The sequence below is a fragment of the Lissotriton helveticus genome, chromosome 8, assembly GCF_964261635.1.
Source record: "Lissotriton helveticus chromosome 8, aLisHel1.1, whole genome shotgun sequence".
Classification (NCBI taxonomy): domain Eukaryota; kingdom Metazoa; phylum Chordata; class Amphibia; order Caudata; family Salamandridae; genus Lissotriton; species Lissotriton helveticus.
The window spans coordinates 333,065,805-333,080,883 of record NC_136069.1 but is presented as its reverse complement, the minus strand read 5'-3'; the positions used below and the strand labels follow the sequence as shown (position 1 = coordinate 333,080,883).

The window sequence follows — 15,079 nt, the reverse complement described above, 5'->3', positions numbered from 1 at the left end:
TCATTGATGATATCAAAGAGATCTTTTAGGAACTCAATTAATCAATCATGAGTTTGTAAAGCGTGACTACTTACCCGAAAGGGTCTCAAGGCTCTGGGGGAGGGCGGTTGCGCGGCTCCAGGATGTGAAAGTGCTTTGTCGAAGAGCCAGGTTTTGAGTCCTTTCAAGAACTTGGCAAGTGAAGGTGTATGTCAGTGGTGGAGAGGGAGGGTGTTCCGTGCCTTAGCCGCGAGGAAGGAGAAGGAGCGTTCTCCTGTTCTAGTTGTCTTGGTGCGGGGTTCCTTCACAAGAGAGGGCTGGGCTGAGCGGAGGGATCGTTGGGGTGAGTTGAACAGGCAGTGGTTCATGTAGTCTGGTCCGGTGCTGTGGAGGGCTTTGTGGGTGTGGGTGTGGTAGTGGAGCTTGATGGTGATTTTCTTCTTGGCAGGAAGCCAGTATAGTGTCCGTAGGTGTTGACCGATGTGGCAGTGGCACGGTGGGTTGAGGACTAGTCTGGCGGTGCCGTTCTGGAAGTTTTGGAGTTTGTGGGTGAGGTTCTTGTGGATCCCGGCGTAGAGTGCATTGTCATAGTCCAGCCTGCTGCTAATGAGGGCATGAGTGACTGTTTTCTTGTATTTGAGGGGAATCCAGTTGACGGTCTCTCGGAGGAGGCAGAAGGAGTGGTAGCAGGAAGAGGTGACAGCGTTAATCTGGCGGTCCATGTTGAGTTTGGAGTCTAGGATGATTCTGAGGTTGCACACGTTGTCCGTGGGGGAGGGTGGGTTTCCGAGGGCAGGGGGCCTCAAGTGTCATTCCAGGCTTCGGGCTGTGGGCCCATGATGAGTACTTCGCTTTTGTCTGTGTTTAGTTGTATGCAGCTGTTCTTCATCCACTTGGAAACTGCTTCCATTCCTTCTTGAAAGTTGTGTTTGGTGATGTTGGGTTAGTTGGATAGGGAGAGGATGAGTTGGGTATTGTCGGCGTACGATATGATGTTGAGTCTTTGTGATATGACGATGGATGAGAGCGGGCCATATAGACGTTGAACAGGGTGTGGCTGATGGAGGATTCTTGTGGGACTTTGCAGGTGGTCGCTGTGGATTTTGAGAGGAAAGGGGATTGTCTGACCTGATGCGTTCTGCCAGAGAAGAATGAGCGGATCCTGTTAAGGTCCTTGTTCCGGACACCTGCGTCGTGGAGTATGCAGGTTAGGGTGCAGTGTGAGACTGTGGCCCTCATCCTCCTGGACCTCTCCGCTGCTTTCGACACAGTCTCTCCTCTGTCGAGAAGTGAGCGGATGTCGTCTGTCATCACCAATTATATATTTTACATCACTGATATCTAAAAACATATCAATAGTTCCAGCCTTCTCATAACCAGTGACAGCTCCCCCCTCCGCAGCCCCACTACCCCCATCCAGTAGCAGCTGCTACAGCTCATAACTTAAATAAACAAAGCATAGTATGTGCAAGACGGAGGAACACTAGACATGGTTAAAGGACACACCCTACACCTGTTTACCACCGAACATGTCCATATGCTAGCTACAATTGATGCCGGTGGTAAGAGGTGATGGCATAAAGTGTAGTGCATGGATATTCCCGAAGAAAAAAACCATGAGTTGCACATGACTGTGTGCACTGAAAGAATGGTGATTGTGAAAAAGAGTATTCTTGGTTTGAAATTAAGATGTAATCTATCCTAAACACTAGCATAAGAGAAGGACGTTTTCAATTCAGCTTTATTTCAGCTCAAAAGGCCATGAAAGCACATTTAAAAACATTATTCAATATAAACCATAAATAGTGAAGTACATAAATATGGTGAAAATACAATTCATTAAAGTTCTACGGGTTATAAAAATTACAGATTTTACATAATTAAAAGACTGTTGGTTATTGGGCGCACTATAGTGAAGTACGTGGAAAGATAACAGTACGGTCAAGTATTAGAATCCAAGACTGAGCATAGAAAGTGCAGTATATCGTGTTACTACATCAATCAGGGGTGTGTTTCCAGTTATTATGGAGATCTTTTCCCTAGCTTTCCACATAGCCAGTAGATAATGTGTTAGTGCAAATATTAATGGCTTACTAAGATCAGTTCTTAGTATCCTTAGAGCAACTTTGTATTTTCAAGTGCCTAGGGACCGGCACAGCGGTGATATCCAGCATCGCCTTACTGCTCTTGTACGCCGGGCAGAAAAACAAGACATAATCTAGGGTCTCCTCTGGAGCACCACATGATGGGCAGTGCCTCTCATCTGCACTGGGTACTTAGCCCATCAATCTGTGTAGGACCGGAGGGAAAGCGTCCCAGAGTGAAACTGCAGGAACAGGCGCCTAGCCATAGGAGGTTCGATCTCATCCACCAAGTTTTCTCTGATATGAACATCCTTAACTACAAGGAAAGCATTGGTCAGAGAACGTCTGCTTTAATCAGTGTTTACTGCAATATGTATGTGCTGCCAATAGGTTTTTTTGATGCTGTTCTTGGAGATCTTAGCTGACTCGTTTGGGATATTCTACGTAGTTAAAAACCTAATTTTCTCCAAGAGGGATTTCACATACCGCATCCAGGGAGTTTTACTAGAGCCTGCAACACTGAGGATCTTGACTAGGCTTCCCGTTACTGTATCCAGTATCCAGTATTTGTAAAGTGCGAGCAATTACCCAAGGGTGTCAAGGCACTGGGGGCTGTTGGGAAGATTAAGCGAGCTATTGCCCAGAGCCACATGGTGCTGGGCTAACCTGGCATCGGGGATCGAACCGTGAGCCCCCATGTTCTGGAGTCAGGCACCCTGGCCGCTGTGCCACACCTCTTTCCTGTTGGAGCTCCGGAGAAGTCCTGAGCCTCTTCCAGTACAAGATCGGGCGAATACCAGTTTTAGCAGATAAGGGTCTCATACCAAGGTTGGGTCTATGGGGGCGTAACTGGGTACTAATCGGACACCTACCAGTTGCCTGATGAATTGATTTTGAACTAAATCAAGTGTAGTCGCATCCACATGGCCCCACACAAAGCTCAGCCCAGAGACTGCGACTGATAAACTTGGAGGGCCGGGCTTGCTGGACAGAACTGTGATCTACATGCCATCTTTTAAATGCCCCCTGCGATTTGCTCTAGTTTGAGCCTGTGCTGGGTGATGTGTGCCTGCCACCCTATATGTTCAGTGACTGTAATACCCATGTACGTGAATGATTGCACCCTTTCCAGGGCAGATTCCGCTAGAACTGGGTTAGCCCTGGTCAAGTGCCCCGGGTTTAGAATCATGTACTCTGTTTTGCCTATATTGAGTTCCAGGCCCAAATCCCTGCACAATTATTCAAAATGATCCAGGAGCAAGCAGACAGGTGATTTTGACAGCAAGAGAGTGTGTCTGTGAACATGAGAGCAGGAATCCTCATGTTCGCCAGTCTAGGGGCATCGCTGTCAATCTTCCCCAGATGGTATATAAGGCAGTTGATGTAAAGGGAAAAGAGCGTTAGGGCAAGTACACAGCCCTGTCTTGCCCCTCTACTTGTGGGAAAGAGCTCCAAAATCTCACCAGCCTGGCCACACCTCACCTGCGCATAATTGTTCATGTGGAGCCTCACAATGGTGTTTATTAAATCACTGGGTACCCCCATCTCTTGTAATACTCGCCACAGGGTGTATCTGGGGACCACATCAAAGTTGGAGTGAAGGTACACAAACACAACATACCGGCCCCTGCACCACTTCCCCTCCTACCCCCCAGGGTGACCAACTTCCAGTACACCATCAGGAGCCGGAACACCTTGTCAATCGTGCTTTTGGCCTCTCTGAAGCCCGCATGTAGGGAGGACAAAGTCATTCCTAGCCATCCACTTCTGCAGTCTGCCGAGTATGACTTTAAAAAACAGCTTTTGAGAGCGGTCAATAATATAATTTGATGGTTCATTGCAAAACCTTTCTTGTAGATGAGTATGATTTTGGCACCAGCCCATGTGGGGGGCAAGGTGAGCCCCTTTAAGAAAAGCTGTAAATAATGGAGAAAAGTAAGCAACCCAGATGTCGGCCTCCCTCCGAAATATGTCCCCAGGAATTTTATCTAGACGTGGTGCTATACTCAGTATGGCTAGACATAATTCCTGCTCTGTTATTCCCTGGTTATTGAGGGCACACCTCGGGCCACTGCTTCAAAGATGTCCGCCTTATCTCCTACAACCTGTATTAATCTGCAGCTGGTCCCCAGTCTCACGGAATCACTAACAGCGGGGGACTTTTCTCCCTTCTACACATAAAGGCTTGAATATTGGGCAACCCAGTCACTTGCTGTAATGTTAACATCTGTGAGAGAAGACCCTTCCCTAGTGCCACTAGAGATGTTCCAACACCGATAGTTATGTTATGTTATGTTATATTGGCTCTTCTATAGCGCGAGGCTACTCCAAGGAGTGTCCCGGCGCTTTGGCGAAGAGAAAAACAAGGAAAAGTATACAACATAGCAGTGCTCCAAGAGCGGGCAAAAAAAATACAGGGAGAAGAGCCAGGTCTTTAGCTCCTTTCTGAAGGCCAGCAGATTAGTAGCTGTTTTTAAAGATCGGGGGAGATTGTTCCAACAGCGCGGTGCTAGGTACCGGAAGGAACGACCTCCAATACGAGTGCGCCTGATAGAGGGCACCACCGCCTTGGCCTCAAGAGCAGACCTGAGAGTTCTTCTAGGGACATAGAAGGCAATCCGTTTTCCAAGGTAGCATGGGCCAATTCGATGAAGCGCTTTGAAAGCCACAGTCAAGATCTTAAAGGTGACTCTCTTGGCAATCGGAAGCCAGTGAAGTTGCTCTAAAAGCTCCGAGCTCGCGCCCTTCTTGGGAGTCCAAAAATGGCTCTAGCCGCCGAATTCTGCACGACCTGCAGACGGGCCATCAAATATTTTGGAAGGCCCAAATAGAGGGCGTTCACGTAGTCAAGACGTGACCCAATCAGGGCCTGCACAGTGATTTTTTTGTGCTGAAGGGACAGTAAAGGGAGGAACTTCCGTAACATTTTTAGGATGCCGAAACACTTCCCTGTGAGCCCGATGATCTGGGGTCTAAAGGAGAGGTCGACATCACACAGGAAGCCCAGATTTTTTGCCTTTAATGATGCCATGTCAGGTGGGGACATATCACCAGGCCACCATGACTTCCAGCTCGGATCCGGCGGGCAGCCAAAGAAGAGCAACTCAGACTTGTCTGAGTTGCACTTCAGACTGTGTGCCTGAAACCACTTGAAAACAGCTTCTAGACATTCCCGAATCCGCCCGCTGTCGAAATTTTCACCCTTGCCACACGAGAAAAGAAGCTGGGTGTCATCCGCGTAGGATATGATCTGGGCACCAAAAGACTCCGCCACCGCCGCAAGAGGGGCCATATAGATATTAAAAAGGGTGGGGCTGAGGATGGACCCCTGAGGAACCCCCACCTCGAGCGGCGGCATTTCGGCGGAGAACGGAGGTGCCCAGACCACTTGCCGGCGGTTGGTCAGAAAAGACTTAAACCAGTTCCACACCGTCCCACGAAAGCCTATCTCCCAGAGTCTTAAGAGGAGACCAGCATGGGGCACGGTGTCGAACGCCGCCGACAAGTCCAGCATGACCAAGATGGCTTCCCCCCCCCATCCAATATCTCTCGGATGGCATTAGTGATTTCGAGAAGGGCCGTTTCCGTGCTAAAATTAGCACGGAAACCCGACTGAGAATCGTGCAGAATATTATTACTCTCTATAAAGGTGGAAATAGAGAGGTGCACGTGCTTCTCAATCACCTTAGCCAGCGAGGGGAGGAGGGAGATTGGTCTGTAATTTGCGTGTACAAGGGGATCTAAAGATGGTTTTTTCAACAGCGGAAGGATAAGGGCGTGCTTCCAGGCATTGGGCACCTCTCCCGAGCTCAAAGAGGCATTGAGCAACGGGTTGAGGAGAGTGTTAACTGCCGGTGCCAGTCTCCCCAGGCACTTGGCGGGGCAGGGGTCCAGCGGCGAACCCGATTTGAGCCGAGACAGCAGATTAGAAGAGGAAGCAAGAGAAATAGAAGGAAAAGCCAAAAGTAGGGGGCCTTCATCCGTACCAGATAGAAACATAGATGTCGGAAGGTCGGCAACAGGGGAAAACCCCGGGCCCGGAAAAGAACCTTGAATAAGTTTGATTTTATTAGTGAAAAATTCACCAAGTTGCCTAATCCAGGCTTCCGCATGAGCATGAGTAGGTGTACTGGATACAGGTGAAACAAATTCCCGTACAATTTTAAAAATTTCTTTGCTCACACATTCTGCCGCATCAATTCTGCGCTCTAAGTACACCTTTTTTGCATCAAAAATGTACTTATGATAGAGACAAATAAGCTCCTTATATTTGCTCTTGTCTTCCGAATCGTACCTATGCCTCCAGGCCCTTTCTGCTCTCTTACAGTCTTGGCGCATCCTACCCAGGAGCGGAGTAAACCAGGGGGCCGATACGTGTCTACCCGCAGCCCTGCTAGGTTTGCCAGGGGCTAACTCCTCAAATCTAGTAGAAAGCCATTTCTGAACCAATTCAATATCCTGTTCAAGATGACCTGTTAGCTGACAGGGATACCGACCAAGAGCATCCGCTATCATGTCCGCCGCGACTCGATAAAAAGGTCGAGTCACTCTTCTCGCGTCTCTCAGCCCTCTTGAGCCAGACGTGCCTGCAGTTAAGATGCAAAATTTGATCAGGAAGTGATCGGTCCATAAGACTGGGAGAGGAGAAGAAGCCTCTATAAGCCTGGTGGAAAAAATCTGATCCAGCACGTGGCCTTTATCATGAGTAGGACTGACAACATAAGGGGTCATCCCAAATGGACAAACAATGTCCAAGAGTTTGATGGTGTCAGAATCTACTAGATTGTCCATGTGTAGATTAAAATCTCCCAATAGGATACAGTGTTCTGATCTGAGGCACGGCCCTGAAAGAGCAGCCTGCAGATCATCAAAAAAGGTGCCCAGCGGGCCAGGAGCCCTATAGATGATAATCCCCGAGCAGGTTTGACGGGGAGACAGTTTAAGAGTAAAGCCAAGGGCCTCACTGCCAGCAATATTCTCTACGGCAAAAGTCATTCAAGAAATGCTATTGTCCACTATTATTGCCACTCCACCACCTCTGCCAACACCTCTATCCCTCCTAAAGATGGTATAATTTGGGGGGATAGCAGCGGCTACATCGGGGGCAGAGCATTCGCTCAGCCAGGTCTCAGTGAGAAACCGACATGAGATTTTAGAGTCCGAAAGCAAATTCCAGATGTCTAAGGAATGCTTGCTGAGCGATCTAGTGTTAAGCAAATAACAGGGATAATGAGAGGCATTATGTCCGAGAGCACTATCTTCCTTATGGGGCAGATTCCAACCACAGCCGGAGCAGCCCTTCCTAAGCGATCGACCGCCCGGAAAAACATGGTGGCAAGAAGGAGCAGAGCGCTTAAGCGCCAATAACTCACTTGAAGAATAACATAACATAGTAGCATATGAAGTATCAATGCTACCCAGAAGAAAATTAAAATAGACTAACAGCTAAAAAGCCTACCTCACCGCCGTCACCGCCTTCCGAGACGCTGACGGGCGCAGACGGGCAGGACTCTGGCACGACTCAGGCACAGAGAAGGCACGCCCGCTGCGCGTCACCGCTGCACAAAGTAAATAAAATGAAATAAAAAACGGGACGTTTTAAAAACAGAAGTAGCACTGAGAGAGCGCACGCGACCTACAGCAAAGCGCTGCTGCAGTCCTTGACCTTAGGTCCACTTCACCAGGCTGACCTAGTGGCTGCTCCGCCTTAAGTAGGCAGCTCCCCCAGTCCACGAGCGTAAGGACGCTCCAAGATGGCGCCCACAGTTCCTCACCACTCCAAGATGGCGCTCCCCGCCCTCTGCCTCCCCGGAACCGGACCCGCTCAACAGCGGTGGGTTTTCACAGAAATTAGAGTGCGGGTGAGTGGCCAGAGACCCTGTGGTTAAAACCAGGGGAAAAGACAAAGTAAATAAAATGAAATAAAAAACGGGACGTTTTAAAAACAGAAGTAGCGCTGAGAGAGCGCACGCGACCTACAGCAAAGCGCTGCTGCAGTCCTTGACCTTAGGTCCACTTCACCAGGATAGTGATCCTTAGTATTGGCAGCTTGTAGCAAGCACTCCTATTTGCCCCTTTCCCAACCTTTTTTAGCATCAACCTTTTTATGGATATGCCTGGCCTTCTGGATCAAGGATCTGTCTTTCTCCTTTATTGGTTCGACCAATTTGGACTTGGCATGTCTTCAGGTTTTGTTGTACCAGGTCGGAGGTGGCTTACTCTCAACAATACTCCTGGTTTAAATGAAAAATAATGTCCTTAAATTCCCACACAGCCCAATTTGGATCTTAGAAATGGCATCCTGTGACACTTCCCAACCTTTCGGAAGTGGCACCCGACCCTCCATCCCTTAAGCCAGAACACGGAAAATCTGAATTATGGCCTCTTGCGAGGTCTCCAAGCTACACCATTTAGCCCTACGCCTATTGCTAGTGATCCTCAATCTCCTGTTCAGTAGCTCTCCACACCGGTCAGCCTGTTCAACTAGGTTTGAGTTGAGCGTGAGGACTAGAACATTGTGGTCACTATCCTGTCGAGGCGCTACATGCATGTCTTCAAGGTGTGGCCATAGTTGAGGGCCCAAAGGAATATAATCAATCACACTGGTTGAGTTTGAGTGAATAAATGTATTCACCCCTAGTCGATATGAACTGGTTCTGCCATTACAGGCTCTCATGGCCTGATTTAAGGTAAGGGCATTGATCTTTATTGCCGTCACAGACCATTTTGCCAGAGGAGATCTTTCGAGGGCTGGGACTGACCATAAATCATCCTCTTCCACTGAGAGGGACAGGATAGCGAGACCCAAAGGCTCAAACTGACAATTGAGGTCAACCCCACAATTAATCTTGTGTCCCGATTTCTCCCAGCTGATCTACAGTACACATTGTATATTAGGTAGGACATTTTCAATATTTGGTGCTGTTACATAACAGTGTATATGGTGTGTTTATATTGCTATGCTGTTTACTTGTATATAACTAGGCTGTGGGGTTTTAGGTTTAAACCTATAATAACTGATAAACCCCCACTGAAAGAAAAATAGCCCTCACCAGTGAAAACATATAAACACTGAAAAAACACCTGCACAACCACAAACTAAATGCCATTCAAAGAAAGGAAAAAGAAAGTGAAAGAGTCATTTTGTTCTTACTGAAGGGGTCAATAAAATGTAACTTTGTTATACAAGCTAGCAGTAAGAAAGACTGGCTAACATTATTCTGCTTGAGGTTTGTTCTTTAGGGATGCCACTAAAATATTGTTTCTTCTTCCTTTGACTTTTTTCAGTTTTATGGCCTTTGGTCTAAAGATGCAGGGATTAGTTTCATGTTTTAGGTCTAGTTTAATTATTTTATAAACTGTAGAGAATCAGGACATATCAAAATCATATTTGATATTTTGGCTGCATTTGATTCTTTCACTGATTGGTAAAATGGCTAGTTTCATAAAAATCTTTCCTAATATGTGTCATCATATTTACCCACAGATAATGGGTAAAAACCCTTAATACATCAGACCATAGTTTCTAGTGGGTCAGTATTGATAGTAGGTGAATTGCCAACACCTCAGGCTTTAAACATTAAATGCAAGGTATAGTGACAAGTATATATATCACCAAGCATCTGGGATAGTGGTGAAAACGTGACACCAGACTTTTGGAAAACATGGAACGCAGTGTCACTTGTTATGCTCTGCAAAAAAAGGTTATTTCCAAGTTCAACAAAGATTGGAGTGATATTGTTTGTATTTGCAGTGATTCAGCTATGTATATAAAACATTTGTGTAATGACCTGTCAAAATTGATACCCAAGCTGAAGTGATTTCCTGTAGGAGATCCTTGCCACTTGTTAGATGGTATTCTGAAAGCATCTTTACAATGTTCAGAGTTAATGAGGGATGCTATTGACTTTTTAGTCCATTCTGGTGCACTCTTTTCTTATGCCCAGGAACTAAAACACAAATATTTATAATTTCGTGCTTTAATTGGCATAAAAAAAAAGTCATCCCAACTGTGTCCCTTAGCTGACGGTTCTCAGCCCAAGGGGCTATGAATGCTGACAGGGCCTTTTCACAGAAGTTTTCATGGGAAGGAAAGCGCGAGTACACATGACCAAAGACTCACTGAAGAAGTATTGCATGGTGTACTACAATAAGATTAATTTGCAAAAATCTCTTTGGACCTCACATACACTATACGTACACTGTCTATATACCATGTTCTTTCAGTGCAGAAAGCAAACAATGATAAAAGCAAAACGTTCCATAAACACCGGAAAAACACTTTTTCTGTTGTTTTTAGTGGCGTGAAAATGTGTAACCACTGATAACAACTGTTTTTTAAGATATTGAAAACACTGAAAAAACCCCACCAGAATTTACCAAAAATAGAAACTGAAAACAGGACAGCCTATATATAACCTTTTTGGTCTGTGTTTATTTATTAATAAGTGGAAGCTGGGGTGGGTCTAAAGCTTGAGGAATTGTGTTTTTAATATAAAGGAGAGTGCATAGGGCCTCTGAGTTCTCTTGAATGTGGGAAAAGCTATTCCCTGCGTGACCTCATACGGGCACGTAGAGCTTAAAGTTGAAACCAGTTTGAAAAAGTTTGAAAAAGTTTGAAAAAAAGTTTGAAAAATTATTTTATTGTTTGATTATTTAAAATCATTACACTAACAATATAATTTTTTTAATCTAAAATATAAATAAGTTAAGTTCCCTGGGTGTTACTACGAACTAGTGGAACATAAAACCTTAAGAACCGTGTCACATTCTGGCTATACAGTTTAAGAACAAAGAGCCTTGGTTTTTAAATGGGCGAGTGTGTCCACAGCACCCATACTTCAGTGCCGACTGTTTTCTTTATGAGGCTCTATTTTTGCAGTCAGTGCAGCTCGAATTAGTTCTATGAATTTCCCCAGTTAAGAGAACTGTGAATGACTATCCCCTCAGCAGACAATTCACTCTGGTGAACTAAGTGTGATGGGAAGCAGACAGAATGTAGATCATGAATGGAAGCTGAACTGTGTGTTTAGTGAATACGTACTTCTCACAAACACCATTCGTAATGGCTGAAGTGAAATGTAGCTGACAGAAGGCATATGCTTTATAGTTGTAATTGTATATGCTTTTCACACAGACGCTTACTCTACAACTCAAAGAGAATGCATATGTAGTATAATAGACATGTTCCGCATCCTAATCAGATCTGAAATTTTCTTTGTAACAGAAAAGACACAAGGCAGACAACACGGTGAACAAAAAGAAAACGATAGGTAAGACCCTGTTTTACATTCTTTTGAAAGATGAAAGAAGATGAATGTGAACAGATGGGGTAATCAGACCAGTATTATTCAGACATATCATTATATTGCAATGTGTCTCATTGTTCTATCTTAGATTTGAATATCATTAGTGACTGATTGTTAAGATTACTTTAAATAAAACATTTGGATTTATACTGTATGATCATTTCTAGTATTATTCTTCAAAAAAAAATCTTTAAAATAGTTCAGTGTCTCAGAATTAAATGAATGCCGTACTCAATATGCCTTCAGATGAATAAGATGTTTGAGAGGTTCGTGTACTCCAGTAACTCGGATCCATTTTATAGTTTTTTTCTGGGTCGTTTTTGTATTTGCGTAAATTTACTTTGTCTCCTTTTTAGGATGGGTTGCAGCACTCATACCTTGTTCATTACAGTCTTTTTTTGTTGATAGTAGAACTGATAATAATAATAATAATTGTATGATTTCGCACTGTAGTTGTGTTGCCCTTGATTGTATGGTTTGGTCCAGGTCGTGTGCATGTGAGGAGATGTGTAAGATAAGAAGGGTAAACATATAGGCAAATGCATAGAGTCTCTGCCTGTTATCTTTTCCTTCTTCCCTTAGTCCTGGACTAGGCAGGAGAAGATAAACCTGGAATCAACCTCATTGTGCACCTGCTGGGCCACTGGAGAAAGAAGGCATTTTGTTAATTTGCCAAGTCCATTTGTAACATATTGGAGTGAGACATTTGAGTTTTGATACTGGCTTAGCAAGGATGCAATGCCACTTAGTGGGGAAAAACTATAATTGAGGTTCACTTTGCCTCTTAAATCCTTCGGCCCCAGTGCCACTGCACCTGTTGTAGTATAGCCCCAGTATTTTAATGAACCAACTCGAACTTCATATCCTGTTGTAGCGACCCCCCCCCCCAACTTCTCCCACCCTATGCTCAATAAGGCAATCTCTAGTTCCACGGATATTTAACCACCAGAAGGCTTCGCCTTTTCTAGACACTGCATGCCACTGGAGTCAAGCTATCCTGGCTGATGGGGGTGAACCCCGAATCCAGTCCTAGGTTGCTTGTTTCAAGTCCATGGAGGGCCTGGCCAGGCAGTTCGGCCTAGACTGTTCCCATTGGGCTCAGGGACAAGGCTGATTTGCATATGGCCGGGTTTAAACTGGAATGGCATCGGGAGCACAAAATAAGATAGATTTCAGCCCAGATCTCTGTACTATGACGAATGTATTACATTGTTCAACATTCTGTCCATCAACTGTTCTATTTGCTTTTCTAGGCACTGGGTAGAACCTTTGAATACCCTGCCCTGCAGTTCCTGCTCTTAAAAGATGCAACAAATCCCTGCTCTCAGGCTCCTGCCCATATGTCCTAGGATATCGCCCATACTTCTCTGGGATGTAATGTACTTCCAGGGTATTGGTCTGTAGCAACTAATAGAAACTCATGCTGCATGTAGCGAAACCGGTTACCTAACAGCCATACTAATTCATAACAAGATTTTGGGATAACTTCCCTACGAATATCTATACTCTGCCTCCGCATTTGCAGTCCATTTTCAGACATTTTTCTTCCGGTAACCAAAACCAAATCAGAAGCTTGAGTTATGCTAAATTCCCACTAGGAAATTCTTCCTTGTCTTTTTAGAAACTCCAAGTAAAAGGACAAAATAATGATACAATCTTTAAGGAAAGTCTTCGAAACAATAGCATTTCCTAAAATTGTTGTAATGGTTCCATCTGCTATCTATTACACCTTATGGTGTCATTGAGCACTGTTAAACCCGTCCTCTGATTGGATAGTGCCACCTGGCGTAACACTGGCCACTGCGTCCCCCATAGTGTGGGGGGGGGCCAAGCTGCATGAATCCCCCAGGAGGCCCCCTCAGCAGAGTACTCTGGTCTGAGTGCTCCGGATAAAATCCAGAGCGGGCCCCCTATATATTTAGTTACGCCACTGCTGTGTGATTTATTTTACCTGTTCTGAAACCAGTATAATATTTTAGCACCTTTTGATAGTGATGACATGCTAGACCTGTGCTAGCTGCACCTACAGAATCTGCTAGGAGCTCAGGCACCTACAAGTGCGCACTGCAGAGACCCATAGGGACTGTGCACTTTGTTTTTTGGCCTGAAGAGGGAGTAAAGTTTTATTCAAACATTATTGTTTGATCTCAAGTTAGTGAGGCCTTTACCTGCAGAAGTCCAAAGTTTGGATTGAGCCTGTCTGTCTCCTAGGAGATTCTGAACAGGAAAAGCAGCCTCTCAGCCCCCACCCCCCCAGGCCAGCAGACCCAGGACTGGGGATTGGCTATTCAACTAGCAGGCAACTATGAGCCGTCCCCTCACACTAGGCCTGGCCCCTTAAGGCCTTGCTGGGCGCACCCCAAATCATTCTCCTCCATCTTGTGATTTTCCCTTTCTGTGATTTCTGTCTTTGCCTGTGGTTGTTACAGTTTACAATTGTAGTTTTCACCTGCCTGTGATTGGATATTTTATCACCTGTTTTGTTTTTAGGTCTCGTGACCTATCAATGCGCATGCGCATTGAGAGAAGCGAGACTATAGGGCTTTAAACAAAGTTTACCTAACTATGGCGATTTGGTGCTGTGCCCGTGGCTTTTAGGTGAATGCGCTTGCGCATTGACCTAAAATGCGCGTGCACATCACCAAATCGCCGTCTGTTCCCTCAGCCGCACTCCTCCCACACCTTTGAAGTGAAGCTTAGCTTCACTTCAAAGGCCCCGGCTGCTTCACACCCTCATGCCGCTCTCCCCGCTCCGCCCCCTCCCCTGCCCGCCGTGTGCATTTCTCCTCCCCCCCCACCCCTCCCCACAGCAATGCCCTCCGTCTTGTTTCCTTTCTTGTTTTTCTTTCAGGTGAGATATCTTTTCCATCATTTGCGATAATACAGTTCTCATATGCATTTTTTAATTATTAGCAGCATATACACAGGCGCCCCTTCGGCGCTTTTGCTCTCAACCCTACTATCCTGTCAGCCGCATCTCTATAAGTTACTCGAAGCATGGCCTGACATGTGCACAGCTTATTCCGGCACCACCATCCTGCCAGACGCTTCTGCTTTGTTCGCCCACCGCATGGCCCTATTTGTGCACATTTTACTTTCGTGCACACCCTTACCCGCAGCCTCTCCTTCCCGACTTCTGCCTTTTCGGGTCTCGCGCTCACCGCAGACCCCTTCACATGGCTCACACCCACCTTTTTTTCAGGTTACCATGCCATTCCCCACCTATCCCCCAGTCATTTCCGGGAAGGACGCGTGCACCCAGTGGACTCTCTGCCTTGGCCCACTTATTCTGCCAGACGCTTCTGCTTTGGTCGCCCACCGCATGGCCCCATTTGTGCACATTCACTTTCGTGCACACCCTTACCCGCAGCCTCTCCTTCCCGACTTCTGCCTTTTCGGGTCTCACACTCATCGCAGACCCCTTCACATGGCTCACACCCACATTTTTTTCAGGTTAGCATGCCAGGTTACCTCACTCACCCTCAACCCCTCACCCTCACTCACCCTCAACCCCTCACCCTCACCCCTCACCCTCACTCACCCTCACTCACCCTCACTCACCCTCACTCACCCTCACTCACCCTCACCCTCACTCACCCTCACTCACCCTCACCCTCACTCACCCTCACCCTCACTCACCCTCACCCTCACCCTCACTCACCCTCACTCACCCTCACCCTCACTCACCCTCACCCCCTCACCCTCACT

General features: G+C 46.2%; 1 protein-coding gene across 2 annotated transcripts in view; it reads left to right on the top strand.

Annotated features, from left to right (window-relative positions):
• ATP8A2 (ATPase phospholipid transporting 8A2) overlaps positions 1–15,079 on the top strand; it is a 1,791,179-nt gene that overhangs the window by 218,983 nt on the left and 1,557,117 nt on the right. For both annotated transcript variants that reach the window (XR_013599395.1, XM_078655985.1), the window contains exon 4: positions 11,290–11,335. Coding sequence is in view for 1 of the 2 variants with exons in the window: in XM_078655985.1 (XP_078512111.1) it covers positions 11,290–11,335 (46 nt within the window). In the remaining variant the exon portion in view is untranslated. The remainder of the gene's footprint in view (positions 1–11,289; positions 11,336–15,079) is intronic.